Below are 26,488 nucleotides of genomic sequence, written 5' to 3'. Positions count from 1 at the left end.
GGCACTATTTTATTTTTTAAATAGTTTAAAGACACTTTGATATTTTTGTCGCCGTCATAGTAAAAAGTTGTTGTGAATGGATAGATGGGAGGAGCCTAATAGCCCAAATATGGAGATATATATACGTCACCACGAACTCTGACCTTTTCATGCTCAAAAGAGAGGCCGCCATTTCACTGCGTATCTTGAGGTTTAAGTGTGTTATGGCAAAGCTTACTGCTATTTTACTGGACTGGATATTATTTCACCCTCTGAATTCGACAAAACGAATGTAAGTTAACATCAACTGTACATTAGCCTACTTATCAGTAAAAATAGGTTATTGTTAATAGAAACCGATAGCTAGGATCCTCATTCTGACCGAGGTGAGGTTGTGTTGGGACTGAAACTCCAAGCTTGCACAAACAAAACAGTGCCATGATTTTAGAAAGCACATATTTTAGACACAATGTTCAGCAGGAAATAATGGACGATTTGAACAATATACAAAAGAAAATCTTTGTAAGCAAATGTAAATTTGATCAATTCCATTTATATGGGAAATCATCGTCTGCTCATCATGCATGTGAACTGGAGTGGACTCGTTAATATCAAAACAAAATGATGTTGTGGACATGTTTTCTTATCCAGACAAGATCCTGTCGCGCCTGGTGGTAATTAATTCAGTGGACATATTGATTCTATTTGCATGCTAAGTGACAGGTGTCATTTAAATTCCCCTGAGGTAGATACAGACATCCTACCTAATCTGCACCTACAAATTGTTGGTCTTGAAATGAGGATCCCTTGCAGCAGTAGGCCTAATGTTGAAAAAGTCGATTTTAAAAATAAGGTGTGAAGTAAAAGTGTCACATCGTTCACTGTTTGTCGTTCACAAGTGACAGTTATGGGTTTAGTTTGATAGAACCTGCATTCTCACTCCTCTTGAGTGAACAGAACTTTACAAGTGAACGTTACTGACCAGGAAATCAATCAATGAGTTGATGAATTGTCACCTCAATATTTGAGCACCATGGAGACTTGAATTATTACATCCATATAATATTCTAGCTATCCTATATCTATATAATGTATGACAGTTGAGCACAAGGAATTATCAACCAGATAATATTTACGATACTTCAGGACTGTCGGCTTGGAAGTAAACGGTTAAATTAATGTGACACTTGTGCACAACAAGACATGCCCAGCTTAATTAACAGCCAGAGTCATTAGTAAGGACATGCCAGATTTAGATTGGGTAGGAAAGCCACCAACCAACCTTGGTTCCTAGCTGGCATCAGTCCCGCATGGTATTCAAAGTCCTTAAAGTTTCACAAGGAAGTAAAAGTAAAATAGTTATTATCAGTTATCTAAATAACAATGGCACCAGCTATGGATTTGAAATTTGAAACCAGCTTAACAAAGGAAGCTGGCTAGATATGTCAACTGAGTGACAGAAACAAGAAAACATGTGAGCCAGGTTTGTGCTCCAGCAGCCAAGAGAAAGATCTGAGACTGTATTTAACACTTTACATTTATAACATGCCGCTCTAATCAGCTCTATCACATACCTTACACATGTAGCGGGATTGAACTGGGTCGATCATCGGTGACCAGGTAGCTCAGTTGGTAGAGCATTCGGCTAGTGTTCTAAGGGTCCAGGGTTCGAATCCTGGTCTGGCCGCTACATTTTCTCCTCTCCTTTTAGGCTTTTACACATACACAATGAGCTAAGTGACAGAGACTATGTGACACTTATGTGTGTAAAATTCAAGATCAGGACTGCCCTCTCCATCAGTTGAAATGTGCATCATAATGCACAATGTCTAAATGTGATAACTTTTTGTTAAGACTTGACACTATCAAAAATAAACAAGGTAAATAGCACCTTATTACATGATCATTTACAATTTGTTGTAAAATCACATTGTATTTCTGTTCAAATTAATTTTGAATTAAAGTAAATTTGTGTTCTTTCTTCCAGATAGTTATATTAGTGATGTTCTAATGCGATGAGCTTAGACCCTTCTACAATAGCCAGTAAACATAGCAACATAATACACAGCTATTCTGCGCTACCATCTCTGTGTAAAGTTGTCGAGGACACACTTCAGCATAAGTCAGATGATTATTTGAATCTTGAACTGGTAAGTATAAAGTAGTGAACCACTTTCTTAGCAGGTGTTATCCGCACATGTACACTTTTTAATAAGTTCTCTTGGGTCATTAAACAAATTTGTGAATTTCATGCTTATTTTTTTGCTGTCTATGCTTTCAGGTCATATGTTAAATCACTGTAATTTGTAGAAGTTTGTTTCTGTATAAATCAAATGTAACACCTGTCGTTCTGCGGAGATTTTGTTTTAGAATTGTGATGTGTTGATGTTTAATGTCAGTAATACATTGAAACACCTGTGTGATCTTCATGTTAGCACTTGTTATGGCTATAGATAGCACTAGTAACTCTAGATCAGAAAACACCTTAGCAAAAGTTGCTAAAACCTTTCTTTTTTCTTAGCAAAAAAGAATGTTTTCAGCAGAATGCACCTAGTTCTCCACAAAGTCACATTTTTGTCTTAAAAATTATAAAAAAAAATATGAGTGATATCTACAATTGCGCATAGAGCAAAATTTGCAATACTTTTAATTGCTAAAAGTAAAGAAAGAAAATAACAAAAGAGCAACGTATCTTCATACTCCTCCACATATTCCTTTCTATTTCTCAAGGCCATAGTTTTTTCAGTGTAACACTTGGAATGACAAATGTTAGGCACTTAAATTCCATCTTGAATTATATAGATTTGATAGCTCAGGTATTTAGAATGTACTAAAGAAATGAAATTACAAAAATGTTTTCTTCCATCACTAAAAAAAATGGTTCGACAAAAAATGCTTAAATGACTACCAGGTATTTTCATTTTAGCAGTTAGTGCCTACCATGAGCATATTGCCCAAAATGCTATCCATAGAGTGAGCACAGCATTGCTGTATATATATAGTCATTCTTGCTATTTGACATTGGAAAAAAGCTGTTGATTTATGCTTATTGATGATGATAATTGCTCTTTGTCTGAAATATTTACAATCTGTAACTTTATGTTGTAATTTGATTTTCACAGACAAACAAGTTCAAGGAAAAAAAGAGAAGAAGAAAAACTCACCTGTGGCTCCATAGACCCAAACAGAGGAACCCAAGGTTGGTTATTTCAGGTCATAAATTCAAAGTTTTTATGCAGATTATGTGTAGTACAACTTGTCACAACTGTTCCTTTTCTCATCCCAGTAAATTCTGATGCAGTTTTATGATGTTTTCTTTCTTAGTTTATAGTAATTAAACCCTTATAAACCTGGCTATCTCTTGAATTATGGGTTATTATTAAGAGTTTAGAACATCAGGTATATGATAATACAAGAAGCTAATCAAAGAATTGACAGAATCCTAGCAGAACATTAAAATTATATAATTACAAAAGCACACTCATGATTAAATTTGATAAATATAAAACTTTCAGGCCAGAAGATATGTCCATGAATGGCTTCAGTACGGAGGAGGATAGCCGTGGGGGGCACGACCAGATCTGTTGTCTGTTTGATTCTGGAGTGAGATGTACCAACCAAGCAGGCAACGCTAGCTACAGTAAACGTATACAGAAGACTGTACAGCAACGCAAACTCAAATTGGTTAGAGATGATAGTGTAAGTAGCAAAGTAGGCATACATCAGGTGTCACTACAGCAACCCTAACTCAAATAAATGAGAGACAATAGTGCAAGTTTTTGTAGTAGTTATACTGCAAACATAATTTACTGTATTAAATGCAGACTCAAGTCTGTTTGTGACAATGATTTATGGGAGTATGTATGTATTTGAAGAACAGTTATTTCCCCCTGGACCTTGAACTTTATATATCAAACTTATTGTAATATTAGACTGTAAGTCTTTACAAATTTTATTAAAATCACCTCCTTTTAGACTGCTGATGATTTTTTTTTCTTTTTCTCTCTCTATGTTATTGTCACATTAAAAAAAACAACAGTCCTAATATTTTCCTTTCTTTATCAACAGGTAGCCCACATTTATATCTGTGATTACCACAAGAATGTGATACAGAGCGTGCGGGCAAAGAGGAAGAGGAAAGACAGCGAGGATGGTAATGGTTCTCCTAACTTAGAGGAAGATCTGCCAGAGGTAAATGTCCAAACTATTACGGGGGGGGGGGGGGGGGGGGGGGGGTATACTGTCTATGTTCTATACCTGTCTGTACATCTTTAGATACAAACAAATCAAGCGACTACTCCTCCTAAAATTAGATTTAGAATTAAGGTATTTTCATTTCAATACTATGATTAAATACCTCATTTGAAGGTCGATTCCCATGTGCATTCACAAGATTTTACCAAACCTGTCTAACAGCACTTACTACGGCACCCAACATTTTCAATCAGAATTTTATAAATCTGCAGAACCCAACATTTCAATCAGAATTTTATAAATCTACGGCACTCAACATTTCAATCAGAATTTTATAAATCTACGGCACTCAACATTTCAATCAGAATTTTATAAATCTGGTGTTTCCCACAGCACCGATTAGCATGGCGCCACGCCGTGCCCCTTTTTACCTGACGCCATGCCCCTATTACCTAACGCCGTGCCCTGTTTGTCCCCAGAACAGTTTTACTACACTACCAAAATACCAGGCAGTGGCTTGATAATTAAGTTAACAAAAGAGGTATGACCACTCCCTGACCCCCTGACCAACACCCCAGTGGCCCTAATTAGCAGCCTTGGGCTATTTCCACCTTGACTTGTGGTGTCACTTTCAGGTCTGTGTATTACGTAAGCTGAAGTCAAGGAGCCGATCGGCAGCTTAGAAAACAATCAGCTGGCCTTTCAATAAGTTTTATGACTACAGCTAGTGAGCATTACCCGAAAAAACAAATACTGCTTACAACTGTAAATGATTTACTCACGTTTTTAATGTTTAATAGGCCTATCTATATCTGATGGACGTCACAAGCTTTGCAATCGTAATGGCCGCCATTTTGAGAGTATTGTAATAGAAGATCCGGAAGTATTGAATTTCAGGATTTTATTAATATTCACGTTTTTAAAAATGAAAACAGTATAATAATTTGTTAATATTTCGATGTGAATTTATTTTAAAAAAAGATATATTAATAACAATAAAATTATTAAAAGTAAAGTAATTAAAAAATGAACCAAATTGAAAAGAAATCAATTTTTTTCTCTATCAGATTAAATTAAAATATTTTGAATACTACTCTAACAATAATTTGTATTTTTAGGTCATCTGACCCGAAGGGTCAGGATGACCTATTGTCATCATGCACCGGCCGTGCGCCGTCCGCCGTCCGCCGTCCGCCGTCCGCCGTGCGCCGTGCGCCGTGCGTAAATTTTTTATTCAAACGACTTCTTCTCAAGAACCAGAAGGCCCAGGGTACTCATATTTGGCGTGTAGGTTGCTGGGATGGAGGGCTACCAAGTTTGTTCAAATGAATGACCTTGACCTTCATTCAAGGTCACAGGGGTCAAAAAGGCTAAAAAATTTTAAACAACTTCTTCTCAAGAACCAGAAGGCCCAGGGTACTGATATTTGCCCTGTAGGATGCTGGGATGAAGGGCTACCAAGTTTGTTCGAATAAATGACCTTGACCTTCATTCAAGGTCACGAGGGTCAAATAGGCTAAAATCCTTTAAACAACTTCTTGTGAATAACTAAGAGGCCTAGAGACCTGATATTAGGCCTGTGGCATGCTGGGATGAAGGGCTACCAAGTTTGTTCAAATAAATGACCTTGACCTTCATTCAAGGTCACGAGGGTCAAATAGGCTAAAATCTTTTAAACAACTTCTTCTCAAGAACCAGAAGGCCCAGGGTACTGATATTTGCCCTGTAGGATGCTGGGATGAAGGGCTACCAAGTTTGTTCAAATAAATGACCTTGACCTTCATTCAAGGTCACAGGGGTCAAATAGGCTAAAATCCTTTAAATAACTTCTTGAGAATAACTAAGAGGCCTAGAGACCTGATATTAGGCCTGTGGCATGCTGGGATGAAGGGCTACAAAGTTTGTTCAAATAAATGACCTTGACCTTCATTCAAGGTCTCGTGGGTCAAAAAGGCTAAAATCTTTAAACAACTTCTTCTCAAGAACCAGAAGGCCCAGGGTACTGATATTGGGCCTGTGACATGATTGGATGAAGGGCTACCAAATTTGTTCAAATGAATGACCTTGACCTTCAATCAAGGTCACAGGGGTCAAAAAGGCTAAAATCTTTAAACAACTTCTTCTCAAGAACCAGAAGGTCCAGGGTACTGATATTAGGACTGTGACATGCTTGGATGAAGGGCTACAAAGTTTGTTCGAATAAATGACCTTGACCTTCATTCAAGGTCACAGGGGTCAAATAGGCTAAAATCCTTTAAACAACTGCTTGTGAATAACTAAGAGGCCTAGAGACCTGATATTAGGCCTGTGGCATGCAGGGATGAAGGGCTACCAAGTTTGTTCAAATAAATGACCTTGACCTTCATTCAAGGTCACGAGGGTCAAAAAGGCTAAAATCTTTAAACAACTTCTTCTCAAGAACCAGAAGGCCCAGGGTACTGATATTTGCCCTGTAGGATGCTGGGATGAAGGGCTACCAAGTTTGTTCAAATAAATGACCTTGACCTTCATTCAAGGTCACGAGGGTCAAATAGGCTAAAATCTTTAAACGACTTCTTCTCAAGAACCAGAAGGCCCAGGGTACTGATATTGGGACTGTGACATGCTTGGATGAAGGGCTACCAAGTTTGTTCAAATGAATGACCTTAACCTTCATTCAAGGTCACGGGGGTCAAAAAGGCTAAAATCTTTAAACAACTTCTTCTCAAGAACCAGAAGGCCCAGGGTACTGATATTTGCCCTGTAGGATGCTGGGATGAAGGGCTACCAAGTTAGTTCAAATAAATGACCTTGACCTTCATTCAAGGTCACAGGGGTCAAATAGGCTAAAATCCTTTAAACAACTGCTTGTGAATAACTAAGAGGCCTAGAGACCTGATATTAGGCCTGTGGCATGCTGGGATGAAGGGCTACCAAGTTTGTTCAAATAAATGACCTTGACCTTCATTCAAGGTCACGAGGGTCAAAAAGGCTAAAATCTTTAAACAACTTCTTCTCAAGAACCAGAAGGCCCAGGGTACTGATATTTGCCCTGTAGGATGCTGGGATGAAGGGCTACCAAGTTTGTTCAAATAAATGACCTTGACCTTCATTCAAGGTCACGAGGGTCAAATAGGCTAAAATCTTTAAACGACTTCTTCTCAAGAACCAGAAGGCCCAGGGTACTGATATTGGGACTGTGACATGCTTGGATGAAGGGCTACCAAGTTTGTTCTAATGAATGACCTTAACCTTCATTCAAGGTCACGGTGTCAAAAAGGCTAAAATCTTTAAACGACTTCTTCTCAAGAACCAGAAGGCCCAGGGTACTGATATTTGGCCTGTAGGATGCTTGGATGAAGGGCTACCAAGTTTGTTCAAATAAATGACCTTGACCTTCATTCAAGGTCACGAGGGTCAAATAGGCTAAAATCTTTAAACGACTTCTTCTCAAGAACCAGAAGGCCCAGGGTACTGATATTGGGACTGTGACATGCTTGGATGAAGGGCTACCAAGTTTGTTCAAATGAATGACCTTAACCTTCATTCAAGGTCACAGTGGTCAAATAGGCTAAAATCATTTAAACAAATTCTTGTGAATAACTATGAGGCCTAGAGACCTGATATTAGGCCTGTGGCATGCTGGGATGAAGGGCTACCAAGTTTGTCCAAATGAATGACCTTGATCTTCATTCAAGGTCACAGGGGTCAAATAGGCTAAAATCTTTAAATGAATTCTTCTTAAGAACCAGAAGGCCCAGGGTACTGATATTGGGCATGTAGCATGCTGGGATGAAGGACTACCAAGTTTGTTCAAATGAATTACCTTGACCTTCAATCAAGGTCACAGTGGTCAAATAGGCTAAAATCTTTAAACGATTATGTTGTATTGTACTAATAGTCAGATGACCGTTAAGGCCCATGGGCCTCTTGTCTTAATTCAGTGCTTGTAAATTTAGAATATTATTTTAATTAATTATCCATTATTATGAAACATGTTATCATATTCAATTCAATACAGTATTTTTAATATTTCAATAAAGTCTTAAAGATATATATTAAAATAAAGGTAATTGGATTGAAAAAAGGAATACATTTTGCATTTTCCCCATTCTTTTAATTAATTTAAATGAAATTTAGATCTTTCTTGTGAATCAGTTATAGTCATGATCATATGATCGGCAGATTACAATTTCCAAAAGCATTTTTTCACTCAGAATAATTAAATAAATGTCCTAATATTACTTAGCAACTCAGAGAGTTTAAAGCATTTAAATTAAATTAAGTTGAACTAGAATTAAATAAACAACAAGGCAGTTAGTTTTAAAGATTTTCCCTTGTATTAGAAGTCGTCGATATAACCTTTGCGCCCCTCTGATGAATATTTATCGCGGTCAAGGTGCCCTTTTCAAAACCCAGCACCATGCCCTTTTTTCCCCTGTGGGAAACACTAAAATCTACTGCACTCAACATTTTAATCAGAATTTTATAAATCTCAGAATTTTATAAATCTCAGAATTTTAAAAATCTATGTCACTCAACATTTCAATCAGAATTTTATAAATCTACGTCACCCAACAGTTCATTCAGAATTTTATAAATCTACAGCACCCAACATTTCAATCAGAATTTTATAAATCTACGGCACTCAACATTTCAATCAGAATTTTATAAATCTACGGCACCCAACATTTAAATCAGAATTTTATAAATCTACGGCACTCAACATTTCAATCAGAATTTTATAAATCTACAGCACTCAACATTTCAATCAGAATTTTATAAAATTTTGTTTATTACAGATTGATTTTTTCCAAATGCCTGTGAACACATTGAGGAGATATAAACGCCATTACAAACTGATGACAAGACCGGGAATGAATAACAAGGCACAACTAGCAGATGTAAGGACACACATATATAGGCAATTAAACATACCTTGGTCCAAATTATACAAAATCAATGGACAAGTGTCTGATAGAAATGATTAAAATATTTCATGTACTGTTCATAAAAAACTGTCAAGTCTTTTTAGCTCACCTGGTCCGAAGGACCGATGTGAGCTTATGGGATACCGCAGCGTCCGTCGTCCGTCAACAATTGACTTCTTCTCCATAACCGCTGGTCGGATTTCAACAAAATTTGACTGGTAGCATCCTTATGGGCTACTAACTGAAAATTGTACAAATGATGGGGCTGATCCCCCGGGGGCCTGAGGGGCAGGGCCAAAAGGGGTCAATTTGGCTATTTCCATATAAACGACTTCTTCTTTGAAACCAAGCATGGGATAGCACCCATAATGCAATGATAGCATCCTTAAAAGGTGGGGATTCAAAATTGTACAAATGATGGGGCTGACCCCCCGGGGGCCTGAGGGGCGGGGTCAAATGGGGTCAATTTGGCTATTTCCATAAAAACGACTTCTTCTCTGAAACTAAGCAAGAGATAGCACTCATAATGCAATGGTAGTATCGTTATAGGGTGGGGATTCAAAATTGTACAAATGATGGGGCTGACCCCCGGGGGGCCTGATGGGCGGGGTCAAAAGGGGTCAATTTGGCTATTTCCATATAAATGACTTCTTCTCTGAAACCAAGCATGGGATAGCACCCATAATGCAATAGTAGCATCCTTATAGGGTGGGGATTCAAAATTGTACAAATGATGGGGATGACCTCCCGGGGGCCTGAGGGGCGGGGCCAAAAGGTGTCAATTTGGCTATTTCCGTATAAACGACTTCTTCTCTGCAACTAAGCATGGTATAGCACCCATAATGCCATGGTAGCATCTTTATAGGGTGGGGATTCCAAATTGTGCAAATGATAGGGCTGACCCCCGGGGACCTGAGGAGCGGGGTCATAAGTGGTCAATTTCCATATAAATGACTTTTTCTCTGCAACTTAACATGGGATTACGCTCATAATGCAATGGTTACATCCTTATAGGGTTTGGATTCAAAATTTTGCAAATGATGGGGCTGACCCCCGGGGGCCTGAAGGGTGGGGTCAAAAGGGGTTAATTTAGCTATTTCCATATAAACGACTTCTTCTCTGCAACTAAGAATGGAAGAGCACTTATAATGCAATGGTAGCATCCTTATAGGGTTGGGATTTGAAATTGTACAAATGATAGGGCTGACCCCCGGGGCCTTAGATGGCAATAGATGCGAGGTCAAAAAGGTCAATTAGGCTACTACTTTCATATAAATTACTTTGTCTCTGAACCTATGTATTGGATAGCAAATTTGTATGGTATCAATAGCATCATTGTATGGTTGTGATTCAAAATTAAACTTTGGGAGTCAATTTTGCTTATTTTTCTAATTGTCAGAGTCTTGGGATAATTACTAACAAAAAACCAGGTGAGCGATACAGGCCCTCTGGGCCTCTTGTTTAGGAAGTCTATTTTAGCTGGGTTGCTTAAATTTCCAGCCTGTCCTCTTTTACAAATAAAAAAAAATATGAGTAGTATTTAAGGCCAAAAAAAATTAATTGTTAGTTTCTCAGGCCACTTTTTTAAAAAGTCCGTGCGGGCGGCGGGAATATTTTTTATTTTTTATTTCTCTGAAAACAAATGCGACAGATAACATTTTATTTTTTTCTCACTTGAAGGACATGAAAATCAATGAAAACACATGTAGAAAATGTAAATTCTTACTCAGTCTTTAAGAACAGCTTTTAAATATCTCAATCGTCACTATATCCAAAGGGGGGGGGGGGGGGTAAATGTCGATGCGGCGGGGCCTGAGAAACTAAGAATTAATTTTTTTTTGGCCTAATAATAAATTAATGGCTTATGTACCAGTATTACAGGTATACAATTGTTGTCTTGTATAAGTAAGGTCCTTATATATACTTACACAGATAGTTTACTGCCGAGGTAATAATACATTGAACAGTTACATGTCGATCACTACATCAGCACACTGTCGCTGCAGCCTTGATAACTTGCATCACAGTGGCAGTGATTTTTTCCCTACAGTCCTGGCAAAAAATTATTGTCGGCAGTAACATTCAGTGTGCATCGTTTTAGTTGTTTCCTCTTATTCTTGATTTACAAATCATGTTGTTTCACACATTATCATTTTACTTTTCAGACTGTAGCTCGGCACTTCAAGACAATCACAGTGAATGAGAAGGAAGCTCTGACGTACTTTATTTACATGGCCAAAAACTACAAGAGTCGATTTGACCAGAAACATTTGGACAGTGTCAATAGCACATAGTTGTTCATTTATGATGTTACGTATATGTGAGGGGTTGAGAATGTGTGAGATTATTATTGAATATGACCAATTTAAGTGCATTTGTTTTTATTTGTTGTTCAGAAAATATCAATGAAATAATTAAAAACAAAATAAAATCTATTTATAGACATTTTCAGACTTATGACAGAAATAGACATCATTGTTAGTATTATAATTATATGACAATTATATGAACTATTTGAACAAATAATTTAAGTTTTTAAGTTTGAATTATTTGAAATTGTCTTAATAATGATATATCGATACATATAATAGATATTATGTAACTTAAGGTTAAGATCATTATACATGTGTTGAGTATTCATTTTGACCATTCCTGAGCTTCATCGTCGGTTACCAATGGTTTCCATAGGTGGAGCTACTTTTGGTCAGCTACTACAATCTTAGAAATGTATATAAAAAGAAGGAATTGAATTTTTGAATTCACTTTCGACTTAATAGCATGGAAATATATGTTCACAGAAAAAATGATATAAATCTTCATTTGACAGAATTGTTAGAAATATTGTGCTAAACAGTTTTAAGTTAATACTTTTTGATTTAATACTCTGAAATAATTATGTTTAACTGTAGATTGAATGTGTGTGTATCAGAGGTGTAAGGAAAAGTACATTAATTTGTAGTTATGATAAAGTGCTCTCTGACTTTTGTATGACTTTTCAAGTTTTAATGCTCAAAGGATATACAGAGCTCAGTAAAGCTGGAGGCTGATCACTTCATACATGTACACTGTCGAAAAAATCACTGATTCATTTGTTAAACATTTTAAAGTTCTAAAATAATTTTATTACAATGACTGCCATACGCTCCCCTGCTGTCAACCAAAAACAAGATTCAGATTGTAGAAATTTCTTCCTTTGTTCATGTTTATCTAATGCAGTTTAACACTAAAAGTTATTTTTGGTATCAGAAGATCTTGTACATGCAGTGCATCTTTCACTCTAATGTATTTTGCATAGGGCAAGTTCCTGGGCATAATAAACAGCTAAATTTTAAATTTGTGTTGAAATTTTAATGTGCTAATTTCACAGTACAATATTTATCAATTAAGGTTATATATTTTAGGTCTCAAATAAGGATTTAATTGTAATGATTCATAGTGCTAATGGATTGGTAGAAGCAGTTACCTTTGAATAGTCATTTGATGAAGGTAAAAATGAAAGTGCCAATAAAGTTTTACTTTATTAAGGCTCGTTGTTCTATTAAATTACTGCCTCCATTTGCTTGTGTTAAATGTGATTGTTAGGTTAGATAATACAGATACCAGTATGTTTTCAGACATACCAGAAATCATATTTTTTGGTTATAATGGCAAAATATGTTTCTAGGAAAACAACTACATTTTCACTACATAAGTAAATGGTCATTTTACAATATTAATGTAAAATATGTATGAAATGTACCATTTGTTATGAAAATATTAAAATGTTTGAAACTGAACATTTATTTTTTGCTATATTTATCTTTGAAATACATGTAGTAACTATTTTGAATGTCTTTTAAACATGTACCTGCAGGATAAGGATGAATTTATACCGGTAGTTAACTTTCTACATGTATGTGATCTGCAAACCATCTGATAATTACATGGTCACCTCTAATTCTTCAACTGATGTCACACACCTTTGAATTCTGTCAAGTGTAAATGCTTGGACCATTGTGTGATTGAAGTGGGACATACAAGATAGGTAGTGGTACAGATTTTGACCTCATTATGCCCAGCTTTCACCTTGATTTTCACCAGTCCTGTAATCTTACTTTTGACATTATTTGACACAACATTAAACAGAGAATGTTACTTTCTGCAGCCTCTGATCTGGGGCATTAATCAATTATATAATACTTTTCAAATGTTGTGCTGCTTATTGATTATGGTTTCCTATTAACACGTCCGATCATTTATGAATGTGTCCAGTTCAGAAGGTGGAGGAGTACATTTACCACAGTAATTCAAATGAAATATCTTATAAAACTAGATCTAGAGGACTATGGAGTGACGGAATTCCAACATCATAACCAGCAATGGTTTGGTTTATATTAAGTAACAGGCAAGTACAAATCATCCTTGATACTCCAGGGGTTCCGATTACTTAGGATCTCTTCCCTAGACTTTCTCATAGTAAAACTGAAGGCAGCTCAGACAAAAAAATCTGAACAAATCACAAGCCAGCAAAATAAATCTTTTGAAGACAACAGAGAGAGCGACGCCCATCTAAAGCCCGACACAGTCAACCAGAGTGTACCATTACACGGCTCTTTTGATATGCATCAAAGGAGTAAATTACCTGTTCTGTTGCCTCCAGTTTTATTATGAGATAGTCCAGGGGTAAAAAAAAAGAGATCATAAGTGATTTAAACCCTGGAGCATAGAAGATGATCCTGGACTATCTTATAGTAAAAGTGAAGGCCTGCAGAGATTTCCTTTGATGTTCATCTAAACCAATCTAATTTGAAAGAGAAATTGCTAAATAGTAGCCACAAATAAATGTTGACTTTCGGTAACCTTTGCTGCATTATCATCTCTAGATTAGATATTATATTGCAATAACCATCAACAGAGAAAATGGCACACCACCATATTGAGTCAAATAATTACCAGGTATGCGCTTTTAATATATTTAAAATGAGTTGTTAGTTGTGGGTAACTGTTTGGGTTATGTCCTTGTTAACAAAGTACGGGTTCGTGAGTGATGTTCTGATAACCCTTATACAGTATACAAATTTCACCAGGAATATGGTTTCGTCAACATAGTAACCTAATTTGTTGTGAGTACTACCAGTACTACATCTTTAGGTTTAACAGCAAAAGCTTCAGGGATAGTAACTCTGAAGTCATGAACCGCACTATAGGTTAAATTGTAGGTCTGTTTCATCACTATACACAGATGACAGAAAGCCATACCGATGGAAAATGTCCTTTATTACATGGTAATGACGACGATGAAACAAAATAAATAACATTTACAATGACAGCGAGGAGAGTTTTTCGTTCAAAGCCAGCTGTGTCCTGGTCAGGTTGGCTAGGTATACCACCATCAACAGATCCTGAGGACAGAGATAATTGTAATGAGATGGATTCAAGTTAATAAAGTATATTATACAGCATAACAAATCATGTTTATAAATAAAATATCAACAATTTTACATGTATTTTTCAATTCAAACAGGAAAAAAGGTTTATTATTTTCACATTATTTTTGGTGCTTTCAGCTGATTTAATGATCAAGCAAGAATCCTGTATCATTGAAAGAACTAGAGGTGTCTATAGGTCATATGTGCCTGTGTCTCCATATGGAATCATACGTGACAGGATAGAACACAACAGAAGGTAACACTATATTCCCCCATTGTGGGACATACCTAATACAATCTGGGTTAACAAAGAACTACTTACTTTCATATTTGAATTCAACATAGACTCAAACTCCTCTGGAGCAATCTGTGGTACATTTGTGGTCAGCTCAAGTAAGTGTCTCCCTATTCTGTTATCGGCTGGGATCTTATTTGACTGTAACAGAAACAAAGTATGATTTAATATAACAAAGACAAATACTATTCAAACTAAAATTAACGGCTATATATCTAGTGCACAGGCAAATCCAGTTAGTTGGGTATTACTGCAAATATTGTATGTACCGTATTTTCCCTAATGAGCACGCCGGGCACGGGTAAATGGCCAAGGGGGGTGCTGTTATTTGAGACCATTTTTAGATATTTTTTTTCTGAAACAGACTATAGTCATCTTGTTTTTAGTTTTGTATTTTTCTGAAACTTACTATAACCAACTTACATTTTGAAGTCAAGTATGTATTGAAATTACATAATTATGAAGAAATGTATGTACCAGAAGTATTAAACATTGGTTAAATATGTCTGTTTCACAGAATTTTGGCATTTCATGCTAGCCTTTTTGTTTACCATGCATACACAAAATGGCAGACGGTGCTTTTGATCGCTACTTTTGTTTTGTGGCAGATGGGAATTACCGACAAGAGCACACAATAAAATGCAAAGATGTGATACCATTCCTGTTATTTAGGAACCTAGATATACAGTAAGTATTCATAAAACCTGTATAGACATCGCTAAAATGTTGCTGCCAGTTTGTCTTCATCCATACATGTGCATGAGGCATTAAAGTGACACATTTTATTTTGAACATGGCGTTCTCACTGTTTCTATGTGTAAACACTTGGCAAAGATGTCCCAAGTTGTCCAATGCAATAAATTTAGTGCTTATACAAGCTGATCGGATATCTGTTAAGCATCAGATTGATGTGAAACAGTATTTTTTTAACGTCTGCAAAGACAAATTGTCACAATCTGGCACAAAAATTGTATGAAATTAGTTGATTTTTTCCAGCAAAAAACGTGGGGGCACCCTTATTAGAGGAGACGCTCTTAATAGGGAACATACGGTATTATGAAGACCTGACATATGTATTATGAAGACTTGACATCGGGTGAGTTATATATCCGCAGACCACTACTGGAATATATCTATACACAATTTTGAAAGTGATCTCCATGAGATTTTGATATCATTGGGTTATTTTCATGATTAATCTCATACAAGTGTTTATCAAAATTAAGTTATAGGCAAATAGAATTTTCAAACGGCAAGGGTTCTTTTTATGGAACATAGGTCTAGTTCCAAAAGCCTTACACCCGGTCCACCCCAACTGCGAACGATGCGTGTATATAAACCCCTACCGCTCTACCGCTGACTTGTATCGATGTATTGAATGAGTGTAGTTATTTATAGACTCCAGTACTGTCGCCAAATCCACAGGTAAACTGGTACTGGATGCTACGCTCGGGCCTCTCATCCAGCTTAAAGAAACTGAATGGCTAGTTAGCTTAACCGATCTATATATCATCAACAATGCGTCTGTATCTACTTAAAAACAAAACAAATATTCTTCAAATTGCATAAAAATTCACTTGACTAGTATTTCTTTATTTTAGATATTTTAACAAATCTTCATATTTCTAGTAAAACTGCATATGAAACTCCTTATAGATCTAGCTATGCTCATTACGTAGGGAACCGCCATAACATGTCCCGGCTGCAGGCCGTGTGCAAAAAGTCAAAACACACGTGGGATTTATAAGACGAGTCCTAAACTGTCCTATATTTAGGATTTTCAATAAGTGGTTTGTAATATTATTACAGCAAAACTGACAAGCTAGAAGGTTAGTGGCATTTTAACCGTACTGTTATATATAATTAGCCATCAGCTTGGATCTGGTGCCGTACAGATAGTGAGTTCACTCACGATGTGATTATTGCAAGCCAACGTAAATGCTATCGGAATGCTCTTTAAAGTTTGTTAATGATCTCAAACACACTTAAAACTTATTGTGGCAATATTAAAGTAACTAAATTATAATATTTTCAAATAGTTCTGATAACTATTCATGTGTAATATCTCCAGACATTGACATGTGTACGGATCGAATACGGCGGACTGCCAATGTTTTTGACATGTTCTGCAAGATATATTTCACTGTTTCAGTTAACGGTGGCCAATAAAAGAAAACAAGCACAGTGCAATTATATTATGTTATTTCTTCTAAATACAACACTTTTTGTGCAAGTTGTCAAGCATTTATTGTGAATGTTTTGCAATGAAATTACCACCTTTATAACACTGAATTTGTGGTTCCCCGGACATCGTTTTCCCCAAAATTTGAATGCGCAAAATATACCGATAGTAGATTTTTTTCAGTATTTAAAGCCATAAGAAAAAATACATGTGCAAAGTACACTGGTGTGTAAGTAACACAAGATTTTACGGTATTTGTAACATTTACGATTGTGTTTGGTATAGCTGATGTAGCCAGAGCGCCCCGCGATTTACCTGTGGATTTGGCGACAGTACTCGAGTCTAAAAATAGCCACGTTGTGTCGGTAGAGTGTTAGCGTTTATCGCTACACGGTACAGAATTTCTCGCTGTGTTACAAATCAATCGATTGACGGTAAGGAACTTCATAATATTTATCATTCGCAGTTGGGGTGGACCGGGTGTAATAAGGGGCATACAGACAATCAAACATGATAACATGATCTTAATTACCAGAACATCCTCGACATATGCCATGACCATGGCTAGTTTGTCCTGTAGAGATGTACAGGCATTCTCCACCTGTTGAAGGTCAGTCACCATGGCAACACTTCTCTTAGGGTTCAACTTTCCCTGCTGAATGAGATCCACTGTAAAGACAGGTAAATAGTTTAAGGCTAAATAATAATACAGTAAGATACAAACATTGTTAACTCATAACAATAGAACCTGCTACAAACGCAAACTTTCCAACTTTTCCACAATTCAAGTTAAGAGAAGTTCAATACATAGTAAGAGTTTTTGGAAAAAAACAAAATTTCCTGATCTATATATATTACACAAAAATGCCTGTTTGGGTTTACTTTTCTCTCTTAATAAATTGTATTTCTGCCTTCGGTAATATTAAAGGACAGTTTCCTATTAGTTTCTTTTCCACTACTATATCATAGTGAAAATGGTCTCTTAACAATAGCATAAGATATTTGTTATTTGCCAAAAGCATATTAAAACCTCCTGTCTTACCTCCTACTCTCTCTAGCTCATAGGAGATTAAAACTCTACAATGGCTTACCTCCTACTCTCTCTGGCTCATAGGAGATTAAATCTCTACAATGGCTTACCTCCTACTCTCTCTAGCTCATAGGAGATTAAATCTCTACAATGGCTTACCTCCTACTCTCTCTGGCTCATAGGTGATGGTCTCCACTTGTACAGCAGTGAACATACAGCCCATAGTTTTGTTGGGGACCCCAATGGATGTACTGTAAGGGAGATTAACGCAAGTTAGATACAACATGTTTAATTTTTTGTATTTCTTTTCTATTTTTCCTGGGTTGTAGTCAAACCTGTCTATAATGACCACTAAAGGGGAGACAGAAAATCGGTCACTATAGACAGGCTGCCTTTAAAGACAGGTTGGGGCTTTCGTGCCAACCAGCGAGTCAGTAATAAAACAGAATTGATGCAAAACAGACTTGCTATTGGATATTTATATACTTATTACCATGCATTATTTAAAAAACTAATTGTGTCAATATATTTCCGTGATTTGTTTTTATATTTTTTAATGTTTGAATGGGGCTTTCAAATGCAAGCGGAAATTAATTTTGGACAATGTATGTGTGTAATATTTTGTACACCACTTTTAAAATCACAATGCAGATACACATATTAGCATTACTACAAAGTAAAGGGACCGTATTTTATTGATAAACACATTGAGAATACCTGGGTTACATCGGGCGATAATCCGACTGACTCTATAATCATGAAGAAATCAAACGTAAATTTATATGTCTACTTTGAAAAGGTTAAAGGGACAATTCGCTCAGGCTAATTCTTTTACATAACCAAGAAGCAAAATATGGCATAAATGTATTGTTCTACATTTCATATGAAACATTTAACTCAATATATTGACAAATTCCACGTCATTGTTAAGTATTTTAATTGATACCGTTGTAATTACAAATCGTTGATCAATACGATTAAGCAGGTACAGTATGTACTCTGTACCCATATCCGAGCCAAAGTCACGCATGTTAAACAAATGAACTACATAACCACTGAGGAGGTAATAAAATGATTTTTAGGCAAGACAATTCACCTAATAATGTAAACCACTACTGTCAGAGCGATTTGAGCAGTTCAAGACAAAAGTTGCATTACTCTACGAGCAAAGGACAAGGTTCGGCATACAAGAAGTTCGACCACAATGTGTAATGGCAGACAGCGAGCGAGTCTGAACATCTACACACATGTCACCACCATGGGCTTTTCAGGCATATCACAGTAAAACCGACTGATCTAATTTCCATTAGAACTGGTTTTTCCTCGATATATGTACAAATTTTAATGTTCTCTAAGATTGAATTGTCCCTTTAAGTACATACCATTACTTAGTAGTATTACAATGCTGGATATTGACAATGAATAACGGAACACAATAAATAAATCGGCATGTTTTATTTTGCCTACTGTATCATCCGAGTTATGGCTTCAAAATCACGCTTTACGAGTGATCTTTTCATGCAGATGGCGTTCGCGACCAAACATAAATTCAGTGTTTGCTAGGCATAAACGGTCGTTAAAACTTCCATCCTGAAGTCGGCAAACATATTTGTACCTCAAATGTTACAACCGCTAGGTTTTAAACCATACAGTCCTGTATAAACAATTCATAGCTAGCGCTTCAGTAATGGCTGCCATTAGCTTACTAAGGGAGTTAATTACTGGAAGTAGGTCAAAGGGACGCTACTACACACACTGTACTCTAAAAATGCCATCTCGGCGACCGGTCGATAGACAACTTCGACAGGGCTAAAATGACGGGTCGTTAGCCACATTAGACAGGTGGTCGTTATGCACAGTGCCATTATAGAGTAAAAATGCACAGGGAGTCTAAAAACCGATCGTTATAGACAGGCGGTTGTTAGAGCAGGTTTGACTGTATATGCCAAATTTAGAAGTTGTTGTAAGTTAAATGTTAGTTGAGAACATTAGAAATTAACTATCAATTAAATATTTTCTATTTCCCATAAGTTTGAAATAATTCTGAATAAGATATATAATCATTCAATAACTTATGTTTTAAGTTACTTGTCTTGATAAATTTGGTGTTAATGTAAAGCCCAAATAACTTCTGTGTTCATGTATTATTTATCAATTCTAAATCTAAGCTACTTGTTTTACAACAATTTAAAAGCAAATTACAATCATTTAATTCCCCTTTATTTCACCAAGTCGGAGTACAATATTTTATCTGCACTCGCTTTAAGTGGGATTTTGCGAAACAAGACTAGAACTTTAATATTTGTTTTGTAGAACTTTACATGTACATACCTGACGTAAGCTTTGACGTCCATCTTACTTCCCTTCAGTGTCGTATCCACAGTGAGATGAATAGGATTCTTAGCCTCACGAGCGTAGTACTCGTGGATCAGTACAGAGTGTTCTGATACCTCAGATCCAGTAGAGTACCTGTAATATACAGTACATATTAACGTCCACAGTGAGATGTATAGGATTCTTAGCCTCACGAGCGTAGTACTCGTGGATCAGTACAGAGTGTTCTGATACCTCAGATCCAGTAGAGTACCTGTAATATACAGTACATATTAATGTCCACAGCGAGATGTATAGGATTCTTAGCTTCACAAGCGTAGTACTCGTGGATCAGTACAGAGTGTTCTGATACCTCAGATCCAGTAGAGTACCTGTAATATACAGTACATATTAACGTCCACAGTGAGATGAATAGGATTCTTAGCCTCACAAGCGTAGTACTCGTGGATCAGTACAGAGTGTTCTGATACCTCAGATCCAGTAGAGTACCTGTAATATACAGTACATATTAACGTCCACAGTGAGATGTATAGGATTCTTAGCCTCACGAGCGTAGTACTCGTGGATCAGTACAGAGTGTTCTGATACCTCAGATCCAGTAGAGTACCTGTAATATACAGTACATATTAATGTCCACAGCGAGATGTATAGGATTCTTAGCCTCACAAGCGTAGTACTCGTGGATCAGTACAGAGTGTTCTGATACCTCAGATCCAGTAGAGTACCTGTAATATACAGTACATATTAACGTCCACAGTGAGATGAATAGGATTCTTAGCCTCACAAGCGTAGTACTCGTGGATCAGTACAGAGTGTTCTGATACCTCAGATCCAGTAGAGTACCTGTAATATACAGTACATATTAACGTCCACAGTGAGATGAATAGGATTCTTAGCCTCACGAGCGTAGTACTTGTGGATCAGTACAGAGGTTCTGATACCTCTGATACGGTACCTATAGCATACAGTACATATTGAGGTAAAAGAGAATGAAGATCTGGTTCATTACAAATTATGTTGTACCATTCCACTGAATTTTTACTGTCATACACAGGGATGTTTACATTAACAACCATACTTGAGATTAGACATTTTAATCAGTATTTTTTTAGAAAGAGTAACAACATATCAGACTTCTAATTTATCTTCAGACTTCTAATTTACGTCTGGGAGTTAATTGGAGTCAATTAATATGACATAAACAAGTACATCTTATTTCCTTTAAATCATACCATCCCACAATAACCTCTGCTGCATTGACTTTCTTGTGGAGCTCGAACATGTTCCGTGCATATTCCAAATCTGCTGCCACCTGTAATACAACCATTTAACATATTAGCAGTGTAAGCTTACTAAACACTTTGACAGATCTTGGTTTTCTGAGTAAGCCATTCCGACTGGAGTTTCATCTCTTTATGTACATGTTTTGAACTTAACAAAGCATATATGATGTGAGAAATACTTGTTAAATTACATCTCTGTGGAAGTTAAAGTCATTAATCAATGAAAAGTGGATGTCATGAGAAAGCTTGCAACACGCTGTTCGCCAATTTTCTCCATGTTGTTACGTCACGGAGGCCTTATCGCCGCCGGGACGCTCGGGAACGGAAGGAGCAGTAATCTTGAACATTTAAATTTTACTATTGCATGTGTTTATCATATAAAAAGAATGTTTTTGTTCATATTCTAATTGAAGATAAGAGTTGTTGATTTTTTTTTTTTTTTTTTTGATCACGGAAATAAAAAAGTTCATTGACGAAAATTTGGTCATGTCGCTCTGTGCGACCCAGATTTGGTTGATTAGTCGTACGTGTGAAGGTCACGTCAAAACAGCGGGTTAGCAGACTTGATTTAAACGATGTTACGGAAGATGATACAGGAACGGAATTCAGAGCTTATTTGGGATAAAATACGTTTGTTTTGTCAATAAATCTATTCTTATTGTTGGTAGGCTTATATTATATAAGGCATACCTCTGTCATATTATACAGTAGGTGTTATTATTAGTTGATAACAAAACATGGCGGACGTTTTCAGTAGTCAGTAGTGAAACAATATAGTTGCCTTCAATTCAAATGATTAATCGATTAGTAATTGATTACATGTGACCGAATAATCGAATACAACAATTACTAATTGTTTCAGCCCTAATTAGCAATGCTCCAAGTCTAACTAATTTACAAGTTTAATTCTACAAAAAAATTAATCTTCTTTATCAGAATTAAAGAATTATGTAATTTATGAAATTAAGATATCATATATTACTTTTAGTTTAACATTTTTTAATTACTATCTGATGTCCTTTATTCTTCTTTATAGTTTAACATTTTTTAAAGGGACAATTCAGTCTAAGAGAACATTAAAATTTGTACATATATCGGAAAATAATCAGTTCTAATGGGAATTAGACCAGTCGGGTTTTCTGTAATATGCCAGAAAAGCCCATGGTATTGAAATGCGTGTGAAATGTTGAAACTCGCTCGCTGTCCGCCATTACACATTGTGGTCGAACATCTTGTATGCCGAGCCCTGTCCCTTGCTCGTAGAGAAATGCTACTTTTGTCTAGAACTGCTCAAATCGCCCTGACAGTAGTGTTTTTACCTTATTAGGTGAATTTTCTTGCCTAGAAAATCATTGTTATCACCTCCACAGTGGTTATGTAGTTCATTTGTTTAACATGCGTGACTTTGGCTCGGATATGGGTACAGCGTACATGTTGTACCTGCTTAATCGTATTGATCAACGATTTGTATTTACAACGGTATCAATTAAAATACTAAATAATGACGTGGAATTTGTCAATATTTTATCTTATATGTTTCATAAGAAATGTAGAACAATACATTTATGCCATATTTTGCTTCTTGATTATGTAAAAGAATTAGCCTGAGTGAATTGTCCCTTTAATTACTATCTGATGTCCTTTATTCTACTTTGTAGTTTAACATTTTTTAATAACTATCTGATGTCCTTCAAACATCTTTTAACCATATCACAAACAAGAGGCCCAGAGGGCCTGTATCGCTCACCTGGTTTGTAATGCCAAGTAATGTTCTGAATACAAGTTCATTGTTTATTTTCTGAAGGAATTTGACTATTAACCTCTAATTCCTCTATTGCGCCCCACTTTTTCTGCTCCAGGGGGTCAAAGCCAAAATTTATACGAATTCTGTTAACCCCAAGGATGTTTCTGGCCAAATTTGGGTGGTACAATCCATGCAGAACTCTAGGACAAGTAGCGATTTTTTGGATTTACCTCTATTTCCCCTATTGGACCCCGCCCCTCATGCCCCCCTGGGGTCAGAGCCAAAATTTATACAAATTCTGTTCCCCTTCCCCCAAGGATGTTTCTGGCCAAATTTGGTTACAATCCATGCAGAACTCTAGGACAAGTAGCGATTTATAGGATTTACCTTCATTTCCCCTATTGGGCCTCGCCCCTCCTGTCCCCGAGGGGGGTCAGAGCCAAAATTTATACAAGTTCTGTTTCCCTTCCCCCAAGGATGTTTTTGGCCAAATTTGGTTACAATCCATGCAGAACTCTATGACAAGTAGCGATTTATAGGATTTACCTCTATTTCCCCTATTGGACCCTGCCCCTCCTACCCCCTTGGAGTCAGAGCCAAAATTTATACAAGTTCTGTTCCCCTTCCCCCAAGGATGTTTCTGGCCAAATTTGGATACAATCCATGCAGAACTCTAGGACAAGTAGCGATTTATAGGATTTACCTCTATTTCCCCTAAAGGGCCCCGCCCCTCCTGCCCCCGGGGGAGTCAAAGCCAAAACTTATACAAGTTCTGTTCCCCTTCCCCCAAGGATGTTTGTGGCCAAATTTGGTTACAATCCATGCAGAACTCTAGGACAAGTAGCGATTTATAGGATTTAACCTCTATTTCCCCTATTGGGCCCCGCCCATCCTGCCCCCTTGGGGTCAGAGCCAAATTTTATAAAAGTGCTGTTCCCCTTCCCCCAAGGATGTTTCTGGCCAAATTTGGTTACAATCCATGCAGAACTCTAGGACAAGTAGCGATTTATAGAATTTACCTCTATTTTCCCTATTGGGCCCCGCCCCTCCTGCCCCCGGGGGGTCAGAGCCAAAATTTATACAAGTTCTGTTCCCCTTCCCCCAAGGATGTTTCTGGCCAAATTTGGTTATAATCCATCCAGAACTCTATGACAAGTAGTGATTTATAGGATTAACCTCTATTTCCCCTATTGGGCCCCCCCTCCTGCCCCCTTGTGGTCAAAGCCAAAATTTATACAAGTTCTGTTCCCCTTCCCCCAAGGATGTTTGTGGCCAAATTTGGTTACAATCCATGCAGAACTCTAGGACAAGTAGCGATTTATAGGATTTACCTCTATTTCCCCTATTGGGCCCCGCCCCTCCTGCCCCCGGGGGGTCAGAGCCAAAATTTATACAAGTTCTGTTCCCCTTCCCCCAAGGATGTTTGTGGCCAAATTTGGTTACAATCCATCCAGAACTCTATGACTAGTAGCGATTTAAAGGAAATGTTGACGGACGGACGGACGACGGACGCCGCGCCATGACATAAGCTCACCGGCCCTTCGGGCCAGGTGAGCTAAAAAACATTTCTGCTGTAAACTGATTCACAAACCTCGTCTTCAGACTCATTGTGAGGAACAGCAAAACAGTTAGTGATCTCAACAGCTCCTTTGTCATACACGCCTGGAATGAAGAGAAGTAATTAGTAGTAATAATCAATTGTAAGTCTAGTAGAAATAAAGTTTGAACCAATTTTTTTTAAAAAATAATTTAAAAGGTGTTGATGAATGTTTCTATAAATTTGATCAATATAAGAAAATGCAATCATTTTGTCAATAAAATCTGATTTTGTGATGGGGCAAAGATTTTTTTTTTTCTTTCAGAAAAGTGTCAAGTCCCTGTGATTAAAACAATTATAGCATCTGTTTAATAAATATACATGAAAAAGGTCTGTTTATTGCCTGTCTGTGTGACCATGTGAAACATAAAATTAAAAAAAAAACCTAAGAAAATCATATTGGTAGGCCTAATAATAAGAGCGCAGCTCTCTGCGCGGCCGAAGGCCGCGTAGAGCGAAGCTCTACTAACCATAACACGTGTGTGAGCATATAGATTCCAATACACTCCAGTACCCCTTGGACTTTGAAATTGTGTCCCGCGGGAAAGGTCTCGCGCCTCCATGTAGGCAGCCATGTTTTAATTCTCATTATCAGCACGACGAGATTTGAAATTTCTGTACTAGACTAAATGTGTTATCAGTATACGCTTTAAAATTACTGTAAGTAGTTTTAATTTACACATGTACAAGAACAACGCAATAAATGTAGTTGTCCAATATGTACTGTGTATGTTCTCAAGCGCACGGCACCGTCAGCACTGACGTCACAAAACCTGACGCCAAAGATGACGGCACAGATTCGCGCGTATTTTTGATAGCATGGCATGTTGCCAAGTTTTCTCTGCATCTGATATTGAACTATTCCATTTGGATTGTTTTGAATTCTTTCTAACTATCGATAGTATTTGCATGTCAGTGAAATATTCTATTGTTAATCTCATAGAAAAATATAGGCAATATAAAGTTATGATGTTATAATCTTTTACATGTAGCTGCGCTCTTCTGAGGCTTTGCCTTAAATTCATATTATCTCAACATGTCTAAAGGACGTGCAAGTCTCTCAGCCAAAGAAACATGCTCTGTCAGTTTAATGTTATTTAATGTTGAAAGAAATCGTAATTAAGATATAACACTAAACTCTAAACATATGCTAAAAGTGACAAGCCCCTGTGACAGTAACATGTAAACAGCTGTCAAAATGCGATAGAGTCCACAATAAAACACTAAGATGGGTGACGATTCATTCCCTATTCGGGATCAAGCAGAATTACAAAACGAAGAATATACCTAAAAGTGTCCCGATGACTCTCTTTGCGTCTTCATTTCGCCTCTCGTATGAGTCAATAATGCTAAAGAGCACCACCGGGTGAACCCGGCACACGAGGTTCGTCGCCATTTTTGAAACGAAGGGCAGGAAGTCACGCGATTGGTGGAAATTTGTGGATGTAATAAATATTTTTCGGAAAGAATTTTTAATTACTACTTGGGAAAATTATTTTCTAAATTAGTGACTTGAAAATATATGTGTGTTA

General features: G+C 36.9%; 2 protein-coding genes across 3 annotated transcripts; one reads left to right on the top strand and one right to left on the bottom strand.

Moving 5' to 3' along the window:
* Positions 1-112: 112 nt before the first annotated feature.
* Positions 113-12,859, top strand: LOC138327000 (histone deacetylase complex subunit SAP30L-like). 2 transcript variants are annotated; one of them, XM_069272961.1, is made up of 7 exons: positions 113-271; positions 1,967-2,129; positions 3,102-3,178; positions 3,495-3,678; positions 4,048-4,170; positions 8,955-9,056; positions 11,249-12,859. In XM_069272961.1, the coding sequence occupies exons 2-7, from the start codon at positions 1,995-1,997 to the stop codon at positions 11,375-11,377; spliced, it is 750 nt and encodes a 249-aa protein (XP_069129062.1). In that variant the 5' UTR covers positions 113-271; positions 1,967-1,994; the 3' UTR covers positions 11,378-12,859. The 2 variants fall into 2 exon arrangements, with proteins under 2 accessions (XP_069129062.1, XP_069129063.1); XM_069272962.1 differs by having other exon boundaries at positions 138-271; positions 1,971-2,129.
* A 1,463-nt stretch (positions 12,860-14,322) lies between these two features.
* On the bottom strand, positions 14,323-26,368 carry LOC138326999 (eukaryotic translation initiation factor 3 subunit F-like). The gene is made up of 8 exons (XM_069272960.1): positions 26,244-26,368; positions 24,951-25,021; positions 21,565-21,644; positions 20,330-20,467; positions 18,158-18,249; positions 17,501-17,637; positions 14,814-14,927; positions 14,323-14,464 (listed from the first exon to the last, which is right to left on the bottom strand). The coding sequence occupies exons 1-8, from the start codon at positions 26,350-26,352 to the stop codon at positions 14,381-14,383; spliced, it is 825 nt and encodes a 274-aa protein (XP_069129061.1). The 5' UTR covers positions 26,353-26,368; the 3' UTR covers positions 14,323-14,380.
* Positions 26,369-26,488: the final 120 nt, after the last annotated feature.

This window comes from Argopecten irradians, chromosome 7, assembly GCF_041381155.1.
Source record: "Argopecten irradians isolate NY chromosome 7, Ai_NY, whole genome shotgun sequence".
NCBI classification, from domain to species: Eukaryota; Metazoa; Mollusca; class Bivalvia; order Pectinida; family Pectinidae; genus Argopecten; species Argopecten irradians.
The sequence above is the reverse complement of the archived record's forward strand: the minus strand, read 5'-3'. Positions and strand labels throughout refer to the sequence as shown.